This window comes from Rhinopithecus bieti, unplaced genomic scaffold (genome assembly GCF_001698545.2).
Source record: "Rhinopithecus bieti isolate Rb0 unplaced genomic scaffold, ASM169854v2 scaffold_74448, whole genome shotgun sequence".
Taxonomy (NCBI): Eukaryota; Metazoa; Chordata; class Mammalia; order Primates; family Cercopithecidae; genus Rhinopithecus; species Rhinopithecus bieti.
The window spans coordinates 136,242-153,613 of NW_016827608.1; the positions used below are offsets into that span (position 1 = coordinate 136,242).

The window sequence follows — 17,372 nt, forward strand, 5'->3', positions numbered from 1 at the left end:
CCAAGATCGTGCCGCTGCACTCCAGCCTGGGCGACAGAGCGAGACTCCATCTCAAAAAAAAAAAAAAATTCTTGTTAAGGGACGTAAGAGCATACCTTCACAAATGGAAAGGCAAAACATATTCTATGGCAGTAGTCAATGTTATAAAGTTGTCCAAAGTGCTTTGTAAAATAATGCTATCACAGAAACAGTGTTATCCTTATTTTTGTGTTTGGGGTGGGGGTAGTGTCTGGAACTAAATAGTGGATTCTAAAGTTCAAATGGAAAAAAATTAGCAATGATTGGTTGGAAAACTCTGAAAAAGAAGGGCAGTGAGGATGAGCCAGTCCTATCACATTTGAAAATATACTTCACAGTCTCAGTATTTAAGACAGTGTGTTATTGACACATAAATAGGCAATAGGCTAATGGAACAAAATGGAGGATCAGAAATACATCCAAATACATGCAGGAATTTTGGTATATGATTAAGGCATCATCTTAAATGATGTTGAGACAATTAAGCTATGTGGAAGAAAGATTAATTTGGACTCATATTATTACTACTTACTATTATTATTATTTTAGAGATGGGGTCTTGCTATTTTATCCAGGCTGGTCTCAAACTCTTGGGCTCAAGCATGAGTCACTGTGCCCAGCCTTAATTTGGATTCATATCTTACAGTGAACATCAGGATGACACCAAGCATATCAAACATTTAAATATAAAAATATAGAACTATAACATTACAAAAGAAAAAATGAGGGAGTTCCTATATATCTGTGCAGTGAAAAAGGTATTCTAGGCTGGGTCCAGTGACTCACGCCTGTAAATCCAGCACTTTGGGAAGCCAAGATGGGTGAATCACTTGAGGCCAGGTGTTTGAGACCAGTCTGGCCAACATAGGAAGACCCCGTCTCTACAAAAAACATAAAAATTAGCTGGGTGTGGTGCTGAGTGTCTGTAGTCCCAGCTACTGGGAGACTGAGGCAGAAGAATTGCTTGAATCCAGGAAGTGGGGGTTGCAATGAGTCAGGATCACACTACTTTACTCTAGCCTAAGTGACAAAGCAAGGCCCTCTCCCCCGCCTGCCAAAAAAAAAAAAAAAGGCCAGATGCAGTGGCTCATGCCTATAATCGCAGCACTTTGGGAGGCTGAAAGGCTGAATCACATGAGGTCAGGAGTTCAAGATCAGCTTGACTAACATGGTGAAACCCCGTCTCTGCTAAAAAAAAGTACAATAATTAGCCGGGTGTGGTGGCACACGCCTGTAGTTTCATCTACTAGGGAGGCTGAGACATAGTAATTGCTTGATCACAGGAGGCAGAGGCTACAGTGAGCCAAGATTGCAGTCGTGCCACTGCACTCCAGCCTGGGCAACAGAGCGAGACTCTGTCTCAAGCAAAGATATTTCTAACTGAGTTAAAATTCAGAAGCCATAAAGTAAAAGACTGACAAATTTGACAGCCTTTTTTTTTTTTAAACTTGCATGATAAAACAAACAAAACAACACCATAAGGAAAGTTAAAAGACAAATGGCAACCTGGGAAAACACTTTGACAATATAAAATGCCAACTGTTAATATAACAGTGGTCCTAGAAATCAAGAACCACTCAGTAGATAATTGAGTGAAGGACAAGAGCAGAGTGTTGATATACAAATTGCTATTACACGTTTAATAAAATCTTACGTTTATAAGATCCTCTCCCTTATCCATAATTAAGAAAATGAAAATCAAAACTGTATTGAAGCTGGGCGTGGTGACACATGCCTGTAGTCCCAGCTACTCAGGAGGCTGAGGTGGGAGGATCGCTTGAGCTCAGGAATTTGAGGCCAGCCTGGGCAATATAGTGAGAACTCATCTCTTAAAAATAACAGCAAGAAAACCTATACTGAGATTTCAGGTCTTTCCTTTTCTAATGACAAAAACTAATGCCTGATGGTCTGAGGTGGAACAGTTTCATCCTGAAACCATATCCCCACTACACTACCCCAGTCTGCAGAAAAATTGTCTTGCATTAAACTGGTGCCTGGTGCCAAAAAGGTTGGCAACCGCTGTTGAGCACTAGGGAATACAGGTGAATAAAAAAAGACATAGTCCTTTTCCTCATAGAACTAACAATCTGACAGGAGAAAGAGACATTTAACAGATAATTACACAAATATGTGTAATGAAATGTATATTTCAAGTATGTCTAATGCAAGTAATAATGATAACAGCAGCTAACTTACGTTAGTACTTACTACCTTTAAATGTAAAGAGTAAATTATGTAAAACAGAAGAGTACTATCATTATTATTCCAATTTACAGATGAAAAGGTTAAAGGATGACAATGTTTTAGTGAATTGCCATGAAAGGACTTCATTTAGTCTAGTGAGATAAGAAAGTGATGTTTTAAGCTTAGACTATGGGGGAAAAATGCGTAAGAGTTAAGGTGAAAGAGGAAGCACTTGAGAGAGCTGGAAAGACATTCCAGGCTGAGGTAACCATGTATGTCCAGTCTCTGAAACAAAAGGCAGTTTGCTAGAGGAAGAAAAGGGGCATACTTCAGTTCTAGGACTAAAGCATAAAAACATGCCTAAAAGTGTGTACAAAAGGATGCACATACACACACATACTATTCTCCCATCAGCTCCTCAGCTGTTGTTTCTCTACTCCCTCCCATCTTGAAGTCGTGGCTTTTCTGAAACCAAACAGCAACAACTACAGTGGCAGATGGTCCTGTAATGGGGGTACAAGGTGCAGTCAACAACAATCCCTCATGTAAGCACAGGACTTCTATAAGCAGGAATTGTAGGAGAAAGGGTTCAGTTTCGTATTATTTTACTTTGTTATCTCAGATAAGTGGTGCCATACTTTATGTCTAACCCACGAAAGCAAATACCTTCAAATTATGCAAAAAAAGTTATAAATGTTACTGAAAAACACAACTGTCTTTGTCTAACTAGGTTATAATTTTATTAACTTTTGAAACAATCACAAATAAGTTGCAAGTTCAATACAGAGAACTTTTGCTTTACTGAACGGAATGAGAGTAAACTGCCTACTTGATAACCCATCAACTTTGAATATTTCAATGTGTATTTCCTAAAAACATGAACTTTCTTCTGCGTAACCACAATACAGCAAAAATTCAGGAAATCTTTGATATAACCTCAGATCCCATTAAAACTTGACAAGTTTTCCACATAACATCCTGGATAACAAAAGGATCCAGTTGAGAATCTTGCATTGCATTTATTTGTTGTATCTCTTTAGAGATAGATCCCTCGTGTGCACAATTCAGAATAGGATTCGAACTCCTATGAGGAACTAATGCTGAGGCTGATGTGACAGGAGATGGAGTGCGGGCGGTAATGCTCACTTGCCCACTGCTCACCACCTGCCATGTGGCCCGGTTCCTAACAGGCCATGGACTGGCACTGGTCAGCAGCCACCCCCTGGCTTAGAACACATGGTACTTAAATACTTTTGTTGACTGATGAAATGGTGGTTTGTGATAGTGGATAAGTCAAGCCAACTGGGTTTAGATAACAGATTTCTAGCTCTTGTAACCTTGATGAAGTTATTTAACCTGTTTGAGCGTCACGTTTCTCATCTGTAAAATAGGGTTAATAATATCTACTATGCTCTGTATTAGAGAAAATGTACATTAAGGCCTGGCATTTTGTTGGTGATCAATAAGTAATAAGATTATTAAGATGTGGCGAAGGAGACCCATAGTAAAAATACCCATACTTTTATCAAGTGTTGAAACATACATGGAAATATCTAGTGAAGTCCCTGACTTCAATTATGTTAGTCCCTCATTTTAACTGTTTTCTAATAACAGTTATATCTAGGTTGAATGCAGTGGCACACACCTGTAATCCCAACATTTTGGGAGGCCAAAGTGGGAGGATTACTTTAGCCCAGGAGTTTGACACCAGTCTGGGCAACATGATGAGACCTTGTCTCTACAAAAAGTAAAATTAGCTGGATGTGGTGGCATATGCCTGTAGACCCAGCTCTGTGGGGATAGCTAGGATACTATATTATATATAATATGTATTATATATATGTGTATGTAAAATATATATATACACACACACAGACATTTCTTTAAGTGTTGTTAGGTAGGGTTTTTCTTCCCATTAAACAAGTAGCAAATTAAGGTTTAGAGAGGTCAGTTAACTTGCTCAAGGATCCAGGTTTTGAACTCATATCTAGTTCTAAAGCTTTTATTATTTTACTTTAAATTTTGGTTAGAGATAATTGGAGACTACTACATACAATTTTTAATGATGCCTTTGGTGATGTTGATAACTAGAAAACAATCAGTCTTCAGTAAATTTGACTTTAGTCAGATTATTTGTTCTAAAAACCTGCCTGAGGTTTGTTAAATGGAAGAATGGACATACTGGTAACTGTGATAAAGCAATGGAATACTTTTAGGAATATCACAGATGTTGGTGGATTGTAACTTTGGTAGTTGTTAGTAGTGAAAGATGTTGGGGAGGAAAAAGAGAAAGAGGAATAAAAAAAGAAATACATTTTTCGTCCATACTAGACTGCACATTCATCTGGTCTTAAGTTCACTCTCTCATTAAAAATTTAAATATTACGTGACTATATTCTCATTTCAATAGAATAAACATATGTATTTATGTATAGTTAAATCTAAAATCTCATTTGCATTTTCCTTTCATCCCTGCATTTCTCCCCAGAATAATTTTTTTATAACAATGTTACTTACATTTACTTGGGTTTATTATTATATTTAAATGAATGAATAAGTATTTTTTAAATGGTCTCAGTTTTAATTTCTAATATGGGAAAATATTGATAATTGTAACCCATGTACACAAAAGACTCTTGGGATCCTCGATAACTTGTAAGAACATTAAGGGTTGTTTTGTTTGTTTGCTTTTTTTTTTTTTTGGAGACAGGGTCTCACTCTGTCACCCAGGCTGGAGTGCTGTGGTGCAATCTCAGCTCACAGCAACCTTCGTCTCCCAGGTTCAAAAGATTCTTGTGCCTCAGCTTCCCAAGTAGCTGGAATTACAGGCATGTGCCACCACGCCCAGCTAATTTTTGTCTTTTTAGTAGAGATGGGGTTTCTCGCTGTTGGTCGGTCTGGTCTTGAACTCCTGGTCTCAGGTGATCCGCCTGCCTCAGCCTCCCAAAGTGCTGAGATTACAGGTGTGACCCACCGTGCCTGGCCCATAAAGGGGTTTTGAGACCAAATAATTTGAAAACTACTGCAATATATTATTACATCGGTATTAATGAACATCGTGTAGGCCATGGTAATCTAGAAAATTCTCAGGATGTAATAATGTTGGCCAGAAATAACAAACCCCACAGATACTATTCTGGTTATAAGACAAAAAATAGAAAATAATACTGGAGAAAATATACCAAATGCAAATAGCCATATTAAGGTTGTATTATTTTGAGTTATTTCATTCTTGTTTTTTCCAAAGGTTTTTGTACTTTGATGAAATTTGTATATGGTTAAAAATCTGTTAAAATATGAATGGAAATATTATCTGTATTTCAGAAACTCTGCAGTGATGCTCAAGTTAAAGTCTTTGGGAAATGCTGCCAACTGAAACCTGGAGGAGACAGTTCTTCCTCTTTAGATAGTTCTGTGACTTCATCTTCTGATATAAAAGACCAGTGTCTTAAGTACCAGGTAAGATCATTGATGTCATTTATTTATTAATTCATTTATAAATATTTTTGAACATCATCCAATGAACTGTGGAGATATAATAGCAATTAGTCCTTATCTTCCTAGAGCTTGCATTGAAGCTGGAGTGACAGATAAGTAAGTTTATGAACTTTGACAAATCTTAGAATAGGAGAAGTAGAGAGCTGTAGGTATAGGTTGCATGAGTATTTTCTCCTTATATTTCCCAATTCAGATTTAGATTGGGTTATCAGAATAATTTCTTGTTTTACATATTTTTTATTATTTATGAAGATAAATACAAAATACCAATACAGTTTCAGTTTTATGAAATTAAAGTATGATTGGAAGTATACATAATACACAGTGTTATTTTTCAAAAGTAATGTGACTTCTTGTAAAACATGGAATTAAACGTATTAGTAAGTATAATACATAGGAACTTCTCTAAATGTATTACATTTTGTGTAATGTCAGTGTTTGGTCTAATGCTCAACAAGTGTCGTCTGATGTAAATTTATTTGTGTCATCCAAGTTTGCATTAATCAAGTATTTTATATTTATACAGTATCAAAAATAGAATCTGGCTTTTTAATTACTGGTAATGAAATGATTGTGTTCTGATAGAAATTGATCTTTGTACCTAATCCATGGGACAAGCTATGTGAAAAGAGTCTGAAATTACTAAACTCTAGATGGATTTACTGCACAGTTCCCCCTGCCTTCTTCTATTCTACCTCCCCTTTAGGCATGATACCTTAACAAATCCATAATAGTACTGTGCCATACAACACCATCATGACTTACACCATTTTGCACAACTTTGAAAGTTTTATGATTTTTAAAAAATTTAGCCATGTGAGCTGGGCACGGTGACTCATGCCTGTAATCCCAGCAGTTTGGGAGACTGAGACAGGCAGATCACCTGAGGTTGGGAGTTCGAGACCAGCCTGACCAACATGGAGAAACCCCATCTCTACTAAAAATATAAAAATAAGCATGGTGGCACATGCCTGTAATCCCAGCTACTCAGGAGGCTGGGGCGGGAGAATCGCTTGAACCTGGGAGGCGGATGTTGTGGTGAGCCAAGATTGCACCATTGCACTCCAGCCTGGACAGCAAGAGCGAAACTCTGTCTCAAAAAAAAAAAAAAAAAATTAGCCATGTGTGTAGTGTGAGCCTGTAGTCGCAGCTACTCAGGAGGCTGAGGTGGGAGGATTGCTTGAGCCCAGAAGCTCTAGGATGTGGTGAGTTATGATCATGCCATAGCAACCCAGCCTGGGTGACAGAGTGAGACCTTGTCTCAAAAAAAAATATGTATATAGGGTGGCTGGCAAGATGGCCAAATAGGAACAGCTCTGGTCTGTAGCTCCCAGCAAGATCAAAGCAGAAGGCAGGTGATTTCTGCATTTCCAACTGAGTGGAAACAAAGCTGCTGGAAAGTTAGAACTGGGCGGAGCTCATCGCAGCTCAGCAAAGCCACCGTAGCCAGACTGCCTCTCTAGATTCCTCCTGTCTGGGCAGGGCGTCTCTGAAAGAAAGGCAGCAGCCCCAGTCAGGGGCTTATAGATAGAACTCCCATCTCCCTGGGACAGAGCACCTGGAGGAAGAGGTGGCCCTGGGCGCAACCTCAGCAGACTTAAATGTTCCTGCCTGCTAGCTCTGAAGAGAACAGTGGATCTCCCAGCACAGCGTTCAAGCTCTGGTAAGGGACAGGCTACCTCCTCAAGTGGGTCCCTGACCCCTATGACTCCTCACTGGGAGACACCTCCTAACAAGGGTCAACAGACATCTCATAGAGGAGAGCTCTGGCTGGCATGTGGCAGGTGCCCCACTGGGATGAATCTTCCAGAGGAAGGAACAGGCAGGAATCTTTGCTGTTCTGTGGCCTCCACTGGTGATACCCAGGCAAACAGGGTCTGGAGTGGACCTCCAGCAGACACCAGCAGACCTGCAGTAGAGGGGCCTGACTGGTAGAAGGAAAATTAACAAACAGAAAGAAATAGCATCAACATCAACAAAAGGACATCCCCATGAAAACCCCATCCCCATGAAAACCCCGTTTGAAGGTCACCAGCATCAAAGAACAAAGATAGATACATCCACAAAGATGAGGAAAACCAGCATAAAAGGCTGAAAATTCCAAACACCAGAATGCCTCTCCTCCTCAAAAGGATCACAACACCTTGTCAGCAAGGGGACAAAACTGGATGGAGGATGAGTTTGACAAGTTGACAGAAGTAAGCTTCAGAAGATAGGTAGAAACAAACTCCTCTGAGCTAAAGGAGCATCTTCTAACTCAATGCAAGAAAGCTGAGAACCTGGAAAAAAGGTTAGATAAATTGCTAACTGGAATAACCAGTTTAGAGAAGAACATGAATGACCTGATGGAGCTGAAAACACAGCAGGAGAACTTCGTGAAGCATACACAAGCATCAATAGCTGAATCAGTCAAGCGGGAGAAAGTATATCAGAGATTGAAGATCAACTTTATGAAATAAAAGTGAAGACAAAATTAGAGAAAAAAGAATGAAAAGGAACAAACAAAGCCTCCAAGAAATATGGTACTATGTGAAAAGACCAAACCTACGTTTGATTAGTGTGCCTGAAAGTGACAGGGAGAATGGAACCAAGTTGGAAAACACTCTTCAGGATATTATCCAGGAGAACTTCCCCAACCTAGCAAGACAGGCCAACATTAAAATTCAGGAAATACAGAGAATGCCACAAAGATAGTGCTTGAGAAGAGCAACCCTCAGACACATAATTGTCAGATTCACCGAGGTTGAAATGAAGGAAAAAATGTTAAGGGCAGCCAGAGAGAAAGTTTGGGTTATGCACAAAGGGAAGTCCATCAGACTAACAGTGGATCTCTCTGCAGAAACTCTGAAGCCAGAAGAGAGTGAGGGGCCAATATTCAACATTCTTAAAGAAAAGAATTTTCAACCCAGAATTTCATATCCAGCCAAACTAAGCTTCATAAGTGAAAGAGAAATAAAATTCTTTACAGATGAGCAAATGCTGAGAGATTTTGTTACCACCAGGCCTGCTTCCTGAAGGAAGCACTAAATATGGAAAGGAAAAAACAGTACCAGCCACTGCAAAAACATATGAAATTGTAAACACTGTTGACACTAAGAAGAAACGGCATCAACAATGCATCATAATGACAGGATCAAATTCACACATAACAATATTAACCTTAAATATAAATGGACTAAATGCCCCCATTAAAAGACACAGACTGGCAAATTGGATAATGAGTCAAGACCCATCAGTGTGCTGTATTCAGGAGACCCATCTCATGTGCAAAGACACATATAGGCTCAAAATAAAAGGAAGGAGAAATATTTACCAAGCAAATGGAAAGCAAAAAAAAAAAAAAAAAAAAANCCTCCTGTCTGGGCAGGGCGTCTCTGAAAGAAAGGCAGCAGCCCCAGTCAGGGGCTTATAGATAGAACTCCCATCTCCCTGGGACAGAGCACCTGGAGGAAGAGGTGGCCCTGGGCGCAACCTCAGCAGACTTAAATGTTCCTGCCTGCTAGCTCTGAAGAGAACAGTGGATCTCCCAGCACAGCGTTCAAGCTCTGGTAAGGGACAGGCTACCTCCTCAAGTGGGTCCCTGACCCCTATGACTCCTCACTGGGAGACACCTCCTAACAAGGGTCAACAGACATCTCATAGAGGAGAGCTCTGGCTGGCATGTGGCAGGTGCCCCACTGGGATGAATCTTCCAGAGGAAGGAACAGGCAGGAATCTTTGCTGTTCTGTGGCCTCCACTGGTGATACCCAGGCAAACAGGGTCTGGAGTGGACCTCCAGCAGACACCAGCAGACCTGCAGTAGAGGGGCCTGACTGGTAGAAGGAAAATTAACAAACAGAAAGAAATAGCATCAACATCAACAAAAAGGACATCCCCATGAAAACCCCATCCCCATGAAAACCCCGTTTGAAGGTCACCAGCATCAAAGAACAAAGATAGATACATCCACAAAGATGAGGAAAAACCAGCATAAAAAGGCTGAAAATTCCAAACACCAGAATGCCTCTCCTCCTCAAAAGGATCACAACACCTTGTCAGCAAGGGGACAAAACTGGATGGAGGATGAGTTTGACAAGTTGACAGAAGTAAGCTTCAGAAGATAGGTAGAAACAAACTCCTCTGAGCTAAAGGAGCATCTTCTAACTCAATGCAAGAAAGCTGAGAACCTGGAAAAAAGGTTAGATAAATTGCTAACTGGAATAACCAGTTTAGAGAAGAACATGAATGACCTGATGGAGCTGAAAAACACAGCAGGAGAACTTCGTGAAGCATACACAAGCATCAATAGCTGAATCAGTCAAGCGGGAGAAAGTATATCAGAGATTGAAGATCAACTTTATGAAATAAAAAGTGAAGACAAAATTAGAGAAAAAAGAATGAAAAGGAACAAACAAAGCCTCCAAGAAATATGGTACTATGTGAAAAGACCAAACCTACGTTTGATTAGTGTGCCTGAAAGTGACAGGGAGAATGGAACCAAGTTGGAAAACACTCTTCAGGATATTATCCAGGAGAACTTCCCCAACCTAGCAAGACAGGCCAACATTAAAATTCAGGAAATACAGAGAATGCCACAAAGATAGTGCTTGAGAAGAGCAACCCTCAGACACATAATTGTCAGATTCACCGAGGTTGAAATGAAGGAAAAAATGTTAAGGGCAGCCAGAGAGAAAGTTTGGGTTATGCACAAAGGGAAGTCCATCAGACTAACAGTGGATCTCTCTGCAGAAACTCTGAAGCCAGAAGAGAGTGAGGGGCCAATATTCAACATTCTTAAAGAAAAGAATTTTCAACCCAGAATTTCATATCCAGCCAAACTAAGCTTCATAAGTGAAAGAGAAATAAAATTCTTTACAGATGAGCAAATGCTGAGAGATTTTGTTACCACCAGGCCTGCTTCCTGAAGGAAGCACTAAATATGGAAAGGAAAAAACAGTACCAGCCACTGCAAAACATATGAAATTGTAAACACTGTTGACACTAAGAAGAAACGGCATCAACAATGCATCATAATGACAGGATCAAATTCACACATAACAATATTAACCTTAAATATAAATGGACTAAATGCCCCATTAAAAGACACAGACTGGCAAATTGGATAATGAGTCAAGACCCATCAGTGTGCTGTATTCAGGAGACCCATCTCATGTGCAAAGACACATATAGGCTCAAAATAAAAGGAAGGAGAAATATTTACCAAGCAAATGGAAAGCAAAAAAAAAAAAAAAAAAAAAAAAGGGGGTTCAAATCCTATTTCTTTAAAAAAAAACTTTTAAACCAGGGAAAAAAAAAAAAAAAAAAAAAAAAAAAAGACAAGGGCATTACATAATGGTAAAGGGATCAATGCAACAATAGGGATCGGTGCAACAAGAAGAGCTAACTATTGTAAATATATATGCATCCAATACAAGAGCACCCAGATTCATAAAGCAAGTTCTTAGAGACCTACAAAGAAACTGAGACTCCCACACAATAATAGTGGGAGACTTTAACACTTGACTGTCAATATTAGATCAATAAGACAGAAAATTAACAAGGATGTTCAGGACTTGAACTCAGCTCTGGACCAAGTGGACCTAATAGACATCTACAGAACTCTCCACCTCAAATCAACAGAATATACATTCTTCTCAGCAACACATCACACTTATTCTAAAATTGACCACATAATTGGCAGTAAAACACTCGCCAGCGAATGCAAAAGAACGGAAATCATAACAAACAGTCTCTCAGACCACAGTGCAATCAAATTAGATCTCAGGATTAAGAAACTCACTCAAACCACACAACTACTTAGAAACTGAATGACCTGCTCCTGAATGACTACTGGGTAAATAACAAACTGAAGTCAGAAATAAATAAGTTTGAACAAAGACACACCGTACCAGAATCTCTGGGACTCAGCTAAAGCAGTGTTTAGAGGGAAGTCTATACCACTAAATGCCCACAGGAGAAAGTGGGAAAGATAAAAAATTGACACTCTAACATCATAATTAAAAGAACTAGAGAAGAAAAAGCAAATTCAAAAGCTAGCAGAAGACAAGAAATAACTAAGATCAGAGCAGAACTGAAGGAGATAGGGACAGGAAAAACCCTTTGAAAAAATCAATGAATCCAGGAGCTGGTTGAAAAGATTAACAACATAGATAGACGACTAGCCAGACTAATAAAGAGGAAAAGAGAGAAGAATCAAATAGACACAATAAGAAATGATAAAGGGGATATCACCACTGATCCCACAGAAATACAAACTTCCATCATAGAATACAATAAACACCTTTATGCAAATAAACTAGAAAATCTAGAAGAAATGGATAAATTCCTGGACACATACACCCTCCCCAGACTAAACCAGGAAGAAGTCAAATCCCTGAATAGACCAATAGCAAGTTCTGAAATTGAGGGAGTAATTAATAGCCTACCAAGCAAAAAAGGTCCAGAACCAGATGAATTCATAGCCGAATTCTATCAGAGGTACAAAGAGGAGCTGGAGCTGGTACCATTCCTTCTGAAACTATTCCAATCATTAGAAAGGAAATCCTCCGTAACTAATTTTATGAGACCAGCATCATCCTGATACCAAAACCTGTCAGAGACAACAACAGAAAAAGAAAATTTCAGGCGAGTATCCTGATGAACATCAGTGGGAAAATCCACAATAAAATACTGGCAAACCAAATCCAGCAGCACATCCAAAAGCCTATCCACCACAATCAATTTGGCTTCATCATTGGGATGCAAGGCTGGTTCAACGTATGCAAATCAATAAACGTAATCCATCACATGAACAGAACCAATGACAAAAATCACATGATTATCTCAATAGATGCAGAAAAGGCCTTCGATAAAATTCAACACCCTATCATGCTAAAAACTCTCAATAAACTAGGTATTGATGGAGCGTATCTCAAAATACGTTCCATCAATACCTATTTATGACAAACCATAGCCAGCATCATCCCGAATGGGCAAACGCTGGAAGCATTCACTTTGAAAACCAGCACAAGATAAGGATGCCCTTTCTCACCACTCTTATTCAGCATAGTATTGGAAATGCTGGCCAGGGCAATCAGGCAAGAGAAAGAAATAAAGCGTATTCAAATAGGAAGAGAGGAAGTCAAATTGTCCCTGTTTGCAGATGATATGATTGTATATTCAGAAAACCCGATCGTCTCAGCCCAAAATCTCCTTAAGCTGATAAGCAACTTCAGTAAAGTCTCAGGATACAAAATCAATGTGCAAAAATCACAAGCATTCCTATACACCAATAATAGACAGAGAGCCAAATCATGAGTGAACTCCCATTCACAATTACTGCAAAGAGAATAAAATACCTAGAAATCCAACTTACAAGGGATGTGAAGGACCTCTTCAAGGAGAACTACAAACCACTGCTCAAGGAAAAAGAGAGGATACAAACAAATGGAAAAACATTTCATGCTTATGGATAGGAAGAATCAGTATCGTGAAAATGGCCATCATGCCTATAGTAATTCATAGATTCAATGCTGTCCCCATCAATCTACCATTGACTTTCTTCACAGAATTAGAAAATCTACTTTAAATTTCATATGGAACCAAGAAAGAGCCTGTATAGCCAAGAAAATCCTAAGCAAAAAGAACAAAACTGGAGGCATCACGCTACCTGACTTTATACTACAAGGCTAAAGTAACCAAAACAGCATTGTACTGGTACCAAAATAGATACATAGATCAATGGAACAGAACAGAGGCCTCAGAAATAACACCACACATCAACAACCATCTGATCTTCGACAAACCTGACAAAAACAATAAATGGTGTTGGGGAAAACTTACTAGCCTTATGCAGAAAACTGAAACTGGATCCCTTCCTTACACCTTATACAAAAATTAACTCAAGATGGATTAAAGACTTAAACATAAGACCTAAAACCATAAAGACCCTAGAAGAAAACCTAGGCAATACCATTCAGGACATAGGCATGGGCAAGGACTATGACTAAAACACCAAAAGCAATGGCAACAAAAGCCAAAATTGACAAATGAGATCTAATTAAAGAGCTTCTGCACAGCAAAAGAAAGTATCATCAGAGTCAACAGGCAACCTGCAGAATGGGAGAAAACTTTTGCAATCTATCCATCTGACAAAGGGCTAATATCCAGAATCTACAAGGAACTTAAACAAATTTACAAGAAACAAACAACGCTATCAAAAAGTGGATGAAGGATACAAACGGACACTTCTCAAAATAAGACATTTATACAGCCAGCAAACATGAAAAAAAGCTCATTATCACTGGTCATTAGAGAAATGCAAATCAAAACCATAATGAGATAAGCATGGCAATCATTAAAAAGGCAGGAAACAACAGATACTGGAGAGGATGTGGAGAAATAGGAACCCTTTTACACTGTTGGTGGGAGTGTAAATTAGTTCTACCATTATGGAAGACAGTGTGGCAATGCCTCAAGGATCTAGATCCAGAAATACCATTTGACCCAGCAATCCCATTACTGGGTATATACCCAAAGGATTATAAATCATTCTAGTATAGAGACACATGGATACGTATGTTTATTGCAGCACATTTACAATAGCAAAGACTTGGAACCAACCCAGATGTCCATCAGTGATAGACTGGCTAAAGAATATGTGGCACACATACACTATGGAATACTGTGCAGCCATAAAAAAGGATGAGTTCATGTCCTTTGCAGGGATGTGGATGAAGCTGGAAACCATCATTTTCAGCAAACTAACACAAGAACAGAAAACCAACACCGCATGTTCTCGCTCATAAGTGGGAGTTAAACAATGAAAGCACATGGACACAGGGAGGGGAACATCACACACTGGGGCCTGTTGGGGGTTGGGGGGCTAGGGGAGAAATAGCATTAGGAAAAATACCTAATGTAGATGACAGGTTGATGGATGCAGCAAACCACCATGGCACATGTATACCTATTTAACAAACCTGCACATTCTGCACATGTATCCCAGAACTAAGAAGCATAATAATAATTTTTTAAAAATGTATATAATTTTAGGTAAGTGGAACATATTCTTTGAGTTACACAGGGTTTAACAGATTATTAGGTTTCAGGAATGAGTACTTAGAATGACCTTTTAAATAAGACATTTTTAAAAAGGCAATAATGATAATAGCATCCTTTTAATTATAAGTTTCGTTGTAGATTATGTCGCATTAAAATACATAGCTTGCCAGTCATATTCATGGTAACTATTTAATATATGTTAGAACAGACAAAGAGAACCTTAATAGTAAACTATATGGTGTCATAAAATTTACATAGCAATTTATTAATATTTTTACTGTATTTTGCTTTCTGGGGATTATTTTATTTGTGTAATAGTAAGATCTATAAATGCCTTGGTATTTAAATTTGTATAGCTTGGTTAATACAAGAAATAATAAATTCAGTCAAAATAACAATGGAGTTAGACACATTATGGAGCTTGTAAGGGAAGACTGCCATGTCTGTCATTAGCCAGAAGTAATTTAGGTTGCCAAGTAATACTGGCATTGATTTTTTTTTAAAAGCTATTTTATCATTAAAAAAATTATTCAACTCCATTTCTGAAATGTTCTCAGTACCCAGGCCTCTGTGTCTTACAATAAAAATTTTACCTTAACCAAATCTCAAGAATAAATTAGTTGCTTTCTATATTAGTAACCTAGGTATGACAGAAATGACTTTTTTCTTAAAAATTAACTTTGTGGGCCAGGCGCGGTGGCTCATGCCTATAATCCCAGCACTTTGGGAGGTCAAGGTGGGCGGATCACAAGGGCAAGAGATCGTTATCATCCTGGCCAAAATGGTGAAACCCCGTCTCTACTAAAAATACAAAAATTAGCTGGTTTTGGTGGCATGCACATGTAGTCCCAGCTATTCTGGAAGCTGAGGCAGGAGAATTACTTGAAACCCGGGAGGCGGAGGTTGCAGTGAGCTGAGATCGTGCCATTGCAATCCAGCCTGGGAGATAAGAGCAAGACTCCATCTCAAATAATAATAATAATGATGATAATAATAATAATAATAATAGTTTGTGCTCTTATTAGACCAAAATTAAGAGTATAGCTCTGAGAAGGAAAAAAAACATGTAAATGAACATATGTGAAACTGATATAAAAATAGCCATGTATTAAAAAAATGTGTTGCTACTTGAAGGTGTCTTTTAAAGAAAGGTAGAAATATTTAAACATAGGGATTGTCTTAACCCTAATAATAGGACAATTTAAGATAGGTAGTAAACAAAGGAGTAAAAGAGTCACATGATAAAATGAAAAACAGTGTGCAGCTGTATATCCTGGTCTCCAGTTGTAAAATGGGGATTCTCTTCACTTTATGGTTATTAGAATTTTCCTAAATATTTTAGAAACCATTAATTTTTTTATTTTATATAATTGCATCAAAGGATGGTATTGGGACACTCTCTAAACAGTGGCTTAAACAAATTAGGGATTGTGTTCCTGACATGATAACCCTAAAAATGTACTATCTAGGTATGATACTGGGCTTCAAGATACCCTCAGAGACCATGGTTCCCTTATCTTTCTACTTGGAGTTAATGTGTACTTGTTGCCTTGTTGTTATAATATGTTATAATATGACATCTCCATCTGTAGTGACTTCCATTTACATCTTACTGACCAGGCCTGTGTCAAATGCATGTAAATGAGTACTGAAAATTGCTACTTCAACCATAACACTAACCTTTTAAGTATAAAAATTATTCTAAATCTCCTATCTTCAAGTGAGCCTGTGAAATGAAATTTTTTTCAGTTGTGCACATTAGTTCCCTAAAACAAACTGGACTTCAAAAAATGAGGAAGAATTAGAGAACAGATACTTGGTAGGTAAATAGTGATATTTACCATGATATCTAAATAGTATCCCAATGGATAAGTTCAATCTTTAACTGTTGTCTGACTCCTGTGAAGACAAAGAATAATGAAAGAGAATAACTTTTTAATCAGGAGGTTCTTTGGAAACAAGACATTCTAATGTTTCCGGGAAGTCTTGCTCTGTCATCCAGGCTGGAGTGCAGTGGCCTGATCTCCACTCAATATAACTTCTGCCTCCTGGGCTCAAGCAATTCTCCTGCCTCAGCCTCCCGAGTAGCCGGGATTACAGGCGTGCACCACCACGCCCAGCTAATTTTTTGTATTTTTAGCAGAGACGGGGTTTCACCATGTTGGCCAGGCTGGTTTCAAACTCCTGACCTCGTGATCCTTTCGCCTTGGCCTCCCAAAATGCTGGGATTACAAGTGTGAGCCACCATGCCCAACCTCAAGGAAGTCTTAAAAAAAAAAAATTGTGGTAAGAACATGAGATCTACCCTCTTAAATTTTTAAATGTACAAGGAATTGTTGTCTATATGTACACTGTAGATCTCTAGAGCTTATTCAAATTGATTGAAATTTAATGCCATTGATTAGTTACCCCCTTGCCCCAATCCCTGGTAACTCCACATTTCCCCCTTACCCCAGCCCCTGGTAACTACCATTCTACTCTTTGATTCTGTAAATTTGACTATTTTAAATACCTCATATAAGTGGAGTATTTATCTTATCATGCAGTATTTATCTTTTTGTGACTGGCTTATTTCATTTAGCCTAACATCCGTAAGATTAATCTGTGTTGTTGCATGTTGCAGAATTTT

The 17,372-nt window shown here is 38.5% G+C and overlaps 1 protein-coding gene across 3 annotated transcripts in view; it reads left to right on the plus strand.

Moving 5' to 3' along the window:
- The window catches only part of FNIP1 (folliculin interacting protein 1), a 160,653-nt gene that overhangs the window by 61,944 nt on the left and 81,337 nt on the right, over positions 1-17,372 (plus strand). For all 3 annotated transcript variants that reach the window (XM_017864011.1, XM_017864009.1, XM_017864010.1), the window contains exon 3: positions 5,527-5,661. In XM_017864011.1, the coding sequence (XP_017719500.1) occupies positions 5,527-5,661 (135 nt within the window). The remainder of the gene's footprint in view (positions 1-5,526; positions 5,662-17,372) is intronic.